This window comes from Copadichromis virginalis, linkage group LG23 (assembly GCF_057382275.1).
Source record: "Copadichromis virginalis isolate Kocher_CV1m ecotype Utaka linkage group LG23, C_Virginalis_male_GT1.1, whole genome shotgun sequence".
Classification (NCBI taxonomy): Eukaryota; Metazoa; Chordata; class Actinopteri; order Cichliformes; family Cichlidae; genus Copadichromis; species Copadichromis virginalis.
Genome location: NC_140639.1, coordinates 26,004,681 through 26,010,680, shown reverse-complemented (window position 1 = coordinate 26,010,680; position 6,000 = coordinate 26,004,681). Strand labels below are relative to the sequence as shown.

The window sequence follows — 6,000 nt, the reverse complement described above, 5'->3', positions numbered from 1 at the left end:
ATCCCGCTGGGGAGCTTTTTTCCGCTGTTGAGTCAGTGGGAGAACCGTTACACGACCGATAAAGCGGCGCTCTCACCGGGAACCGACCTCTACGATCCCTCCACGCGGTTCTATAGTAACTCCACTGCACAGTTCGTCTGTACCACAGGGCTGAAATGTTACATCTTCGGTCTACAGTAACGCTCAAGGAGTTATTCCAGACTCAGCTGAAGCGGCCGCTCACACGTAGGGTCGGCGTTAAAGCAGCACCTGCTCCCGCCGCCTGCTTCAGCACCCTGAGTCCTGATGGACGGTCACCGGGTAGAGGGCGGTTTTCTGGCTGGAGAGCCCCTCAGCACTTGGCCAGGAAGCACGCATTGAGAGGCTTTTGCTCCAATGACTCCACCGGCAAGGACTCTTCAACAGAGAAGTGAGTAACGTTAACAGTAGGACGAACTCAATAGAAAAAAAGGAGCATTTTTAATGGGGCGGTAAACAATCATGACATCAAGGTGCCTTTACCTTGAGGCTTCTCATTTAAAAAAATAAACCAGTTTTACTTACAGAAAGTACGCGGAATTTAAGAAATGCGTCTAATTTCTCGTTGTATTTAAAAATTAATCACTTTATGTATAACACTTGCACAAAAAGGGACGTTATTTGAATTTAGGTTTTTTACAACGTAGTTTGGTGCGAAGGGTCTAACGCGCATCACGCGAAGTGGCTAGCTGCTAGCTCGGATGCTCATTTAGCTCAGCCTGCTAAAGGCTGGCAAGGAGGGTTGAGTTTGCCGGGGAACTGTGCAGGTCAGGGGCTGTAGATGAGGGGGATTATGGGTGCAAGTGACCGGTGATAGTGCGCCCACCTACAGGCTCAGGCCAGTGGAGAGCTCCGGTAGGTAGCGATGGAGGTAAATCCAGCAGCCATTATCGGACAAGTTTAATATATCTAAGATGACTTAGTAGTTCCAGTATGAACCTTAAGGATGTTTTGTGGCATTAACTTGCTCTAAGCGGGTGGCGATTAGTCAGAATGTACTCAATGGAAACTGGTGGAAAGGAAGTAAATTTGAGACGTGTCCGAGAATGGAAGCACATGCAGTGGGGCAAGCCTGATATCGTGACCAGCTGCTGGAGGCTGATGCCTTCATCCATCCAGACTCAGGAAGGCATCAGCCGGCACCAGGTTACCCAGCCGGGTCAGTTTAAACGAAAAATTAAGGACAACTGAAGCTGGTTAATGTTTGAATCTCCACTCCACACCGAGCATCAGCTCCATGCATATTGAAGGTCACCCACTATTGCTTCCATAAGAGTGCAGCTACTGACCTGAATTAATACACTTATATCATTAATTATAAAGCACAGTGTATGCCACATGATGAGAGGCAAAGTAAAGCAAGTCTAAAGTATAGAGGCTTGTTTCTGCCTCTGGGGGGGGAGAAAAAAAACTATATATATATACATAAACAAACTGCTGGGTAGAGCCAAGCCACAACTTCCAGGTATTTCAGAGTAAGTAAAAAGATAGAGATACTAACCTGAAATTGTCCCTTATGGATGCCAAAAAATGTTTATTCAGTGGCTGAAACAAAGTTTTATTTTAAATGCCTCTAACTACCGACATAAATACAAAATAAGTAGAATAAATCATAAATCAGTATAAATCATAAATAACATTAATAATAACAATAAATTAATCTGTTACGTTACTAATAGCAAAAAAAATAGCACAATGAATCAAAATAAAATAAAGATAAAATAATGAAAACATAGACACAAGTTAAAATCAGTTTTTGCCATGTTAAATGTTTAACACATATATAGTTGTGGACATGTTCTAGGGTGGAACGATCGTACAGCATACATCTTTAATAACTTTAGAAAACGAGAATTTTGTGCACAAGTTTGTATTTATTTGGGATTTTCTCTAATCCACACAGGGTTAAAAGTATACATACAGGCTCAAATATATACATACACTCCCACTAAATGTTTCTTAGCATGTTGCACCTTGATTGGGTGGTAGCCATCAACAAGCTCCTGGTATAATTGTGGCTGATATTTGACCAGTCTTCTTGGCATTTCATTAACGTTGGTTGGTTTCTTGGCACAGACTTCTTGTAAGATCCGGAATCAAATGTGAAATGCTGCTCCTCACACACAAGGTCTTGAATATTTAGGCCTTGTCTTATCTTAGAGACCTCATAGTATCATATCACCACAGTAGAGCACTTTTCTCACAGACTGCAGATTTACTTGTGGTTCCTAGAGTATTTAAAAGTAAAGTTGGAGGCAGAGCCTTCTGCTTTCAGGCCCCTCTTTCTGTGGAACCAGCTTCCAGTCTGAGGAGCTCTTTCTTTTCCTTTTGTTTCCTTTCCTTTTCCTGAATGTCTCTTTCTCCGAAAGTGTGTCTTTGTCCCGTCTTCATCCCCTGACTCCCATCTGGTCATGCTGGTTCTGCTGGAGGTCCTTCCTGTTAAAAGGGAGTTTTTCCTTCCCACTGTTGCCAAAGGCAAGGGGTTATCTAGTTTTTGTGGTTTCTCTCTATTATTATAGGGTCTTTACCTTACAATATAAAAGCTTATTAAGATGACTGTTGTTGTGATTTGGCGCTATATGAAAAAAATTCAATAGATTTATTATGGATGTCAGTTTTTATTTCTGTTATGAGACCAAACAGGTGAGCGTCCCGTAATTTCTATAATGATGCTGAAATGGACAGAAAAATGTCAAAGTAAAATACAGAATTAAAAAAAAAAAGTATGTGTGCCAGTTGGAAAAAAAACAACAATCTTCCAAATATAGAAATAAAAAAAATGAATAAGTCCTAATTAGTTGTATCAAAAATAGTATAAATTAGAATTAAATAAATTAAATTCTGGATGATTTTTGAAGTGTATTATGTTTTTTTGTTTATTTACGTAACTGGTTCCTCCACAGATATACACTGTCATGAATCATCTTTCTTTAAAATCATGAAATTCAGCTATACTAAAAGTTAGCTTACTGTCCATCAAATACATAAGTAAATAAATAGAAAAAACATAAAAGAAAATACAGACTAAAAAAAAAAAATAGAAAAATCTTGGAGATAAAAAGCAGTACAGAGATGAGGTGCTGTGTTTTCATGTAGCAGCATATTAATTGAATTTTGTGTAATTTTAATTAGGGCTGCTCGATTATGGCAAAAATTATAATCACGATTATTTTCACTGAAATTGAGATCGCGATTATTTGACGATATTTATTTAACCCTTTAAGACCTACTATAGAACCAAGTCCGCCAGAGCTTATATTATTTTTTTACATGTTGTAGTGCCATTTGTTGGAGTATTTCAAGTTGCTATACAACTGTTATAGCCCATATTTTAATAATATGTATGCATTAAGTCCATAGTAACTACATTAATTGCAAAAAAGTGCAATAAACTACAAAAAAATTGAAAATCATTTTTGTTTTTTTACATATATTTCTACTTGGAGAAATTTAAGAGGTTTATCCCTCAAAACTTTAAATACAAAAAAAGTTGCAAAAAATAGTTTACAACAGGAAATTTATTTTGAGTGTCTTCATAGTTTTATTTTGGAGATACAGCAATTTTTATATACTGCAGGAAAAACAAAAAAAACAATCCTATGATGCAAATTTGCAAAGAAAACAGCATCAAAATAAACTATTTCCAGCAGTGCAATTCGAGTTCTAAGCATCCCAGAAACTATTCAGAAAAGTCAAACATGACCAGTATAGGTTTTTAAGGCCTACAAATAAAAAAAAAAAAACTACATTTCAGCGAAAATGACGTCACTTCCGGTTTCGGCCAGGAAATGGCGGACATGCACAGTTCGTGCTGACGTCTGTTTCACTGTGGGAAGTGTTACGAACAGCTGATAGGAACGGCAAAGCGTGTTTCTGGAATATTATGTTTTTGTTGCTGCAAGCGCTTTTTATGCAATTTTTGCAAAGCTATATGTGGAAGGAAACCGTGACCGAGGACAAGCTGATGGCATCAGATGTAAGTACAACTCCTCCGGTTTCATATGCAAAACAAATTATTGCGCTAGCTTACACGGTTCAGGTTCTACAGGGATTTAAAAATAGTTACACAAAACGGAGCGTGCTGCTCTGACCGGCTTTAAAGGGTTAACAATGACTTTAAAAAAATAATATAAAATAGTGTGCAACACCACTGAAGTTTTTTTTTTTTACTTCTCTTTTCAACCAACAGCAGTCACTCTCCTCTCCAAATAACTTCTGCTTAGCTTTCCGAGCTTCCCTCGGGTCCTCTTAATCAGCGGTCTCCACCCTTTTTTGCACCACGGACCGGTTTATGCCCGACAATATTTTCACGGACCGGCCTTTAAGGTGTCGCGGATAAACGAGGGAGGGGCCAATAATCGGCTCAGTCATTTTTAATGATCGTTGAAAGCCCAGATCGTAATCGTGATTAAAATTCGATTAATTGAGCAGCCCTAATTTTAATTTACATTTGCTCTCTTTTGGACCTCCGTACAAATACAGTGAATGAAAATATGAGTGTCAGAATTTTGAGTATAAATTAACTCTACCATCAGGAGAGGGGGCTGCAGGACCGCCACAGTGGAGGGTTTATAATTTCATTATTTTTAGAGGCAACTCATTAAGAAAATATATAAAGATACACATAGTTGCTGAAGATCCAGCATGATAACCAGCTGGCCGATCATTTCTTCCCCTCGGAGCAGCTCTGACACCAGCCTGTCTCCTTAGAGAGCTTCCATAATCATAAAATGCCTCATTGCCCCTGCAGGACAGAGTTGCCCCACTTGTTTCTGTTCACAGACAATTTGCTGAAGCTACCGGCGGCGTTCAGGCCGTCGCTCTGCTCAGCTGACTGGTTGTCAGCACTAGCGTGCCTCCCCTGGAGGTTAATCCAAGTCTGAGCCAAGCTTTGCTTGTTCTGTGAAGATCACTGTGTGAATTTTATCTGCAGCGTGAATCTTGGTGAGCAAGCAGGTTCATCGTCTTCCTGAAAAACTCAATGCTTTTGAGGAACTCAGTGACTTTTCTCTATTAGGCAGCTTAAAGGAGCTTTGTTTATGTGTCAGGGATCGTATATAGACAGCACATTTAGCTTCCAGGTGATTTCCATCTGCAGTTCCTGGACAGCTACACACAATATTAAATATCCTGTATAATATAAAACCTTATAAAAGAGAGTAATATAAGAAGATATGCAAAGAAAGTCTAAAAATCCTCCAGCAATACTCCCACAAAACACATTGTAAAACCTTCACATAGCCACACTCATCAGTTTATTTCCATAATAGGGATTGATTATTGGGTTAGTTTTTCAGCATTTCAGGGTTCTTGTGGGTCATTAAATAGCAGTCTCCAACATCCAGCAAACCATAAAAATGTAAAGATCTGTAGTTTAATCTGTAATATCTGTTGTTTTGTTGCTGATCAGGCAGTTTGATTAAGGACTCAGTTTGGCTTTTTACCTGCAAAGTTTTTGATTGTGACTACAGTCTGTCTCGTTTGTGACTCTGCCCCTCTGTAGGCCTAAACTACAACATCGCCAGCTTTTTCTTCAATTCTAGAATGTTTTTATTCACATTCTGAACTAAAATACTGCAGGTGGGAGTCACCAGACACCCCACATGATATGCGATATTTAACTTTTTGTGATATGCTGACTACTGCAGAAACACACACTGTGATTTATCACTGTTTTGCTCTCCAAATTATGTCCTCAAATTAACCTCAGTCAGTATCTGTTTTATACAGTAAGATAAAGTTATCTCACTTCTAAATGAAATTACTGGCAAACTGTTTCTGACAAAATGGCAATGAACTGATAAATCATGGAAAATCACATATCTGTTGCTGTCTTACATTTTAGCCCTCCGATAACCAGAATAAAACCAGTCGAGTTGCGCTCATTCACAAAGACTGGTCCAGATGAATGGCAACGGCATCTGTCGGCATTTAAAAACTAGACGGCAATTATTTGCGCTCTCTCTGAGAGTGATTGAAATA

At 39.0% G+C, this 6,000-nt stretch overlaps 1 protein-coding gene across 2 annotated transcripts in view; it reads left to right on the top strand.

The window, feature by feature from the left end:
- The window catches only part of LOC146681035 (glutaminase kidney isoform, mitochondrial-like), a 32,933-nt gene continuing 26,933 nt past the window's right edge, over nt 1-6,000 (top strand). For both annotated transcript variants that reach the window (XM_085448075.1, XM_085448074.1), the window contains exon 1: nt 1-409. In XM_085448075.1, coding sequence (XP_085304201.1) covers nt 156-409 — 254 coding nt within the window. In that variant the 5' untranslated portion in view covers nt 1-155. The remainder of the gene's footprint in view (nt 410-6,000) is intronic.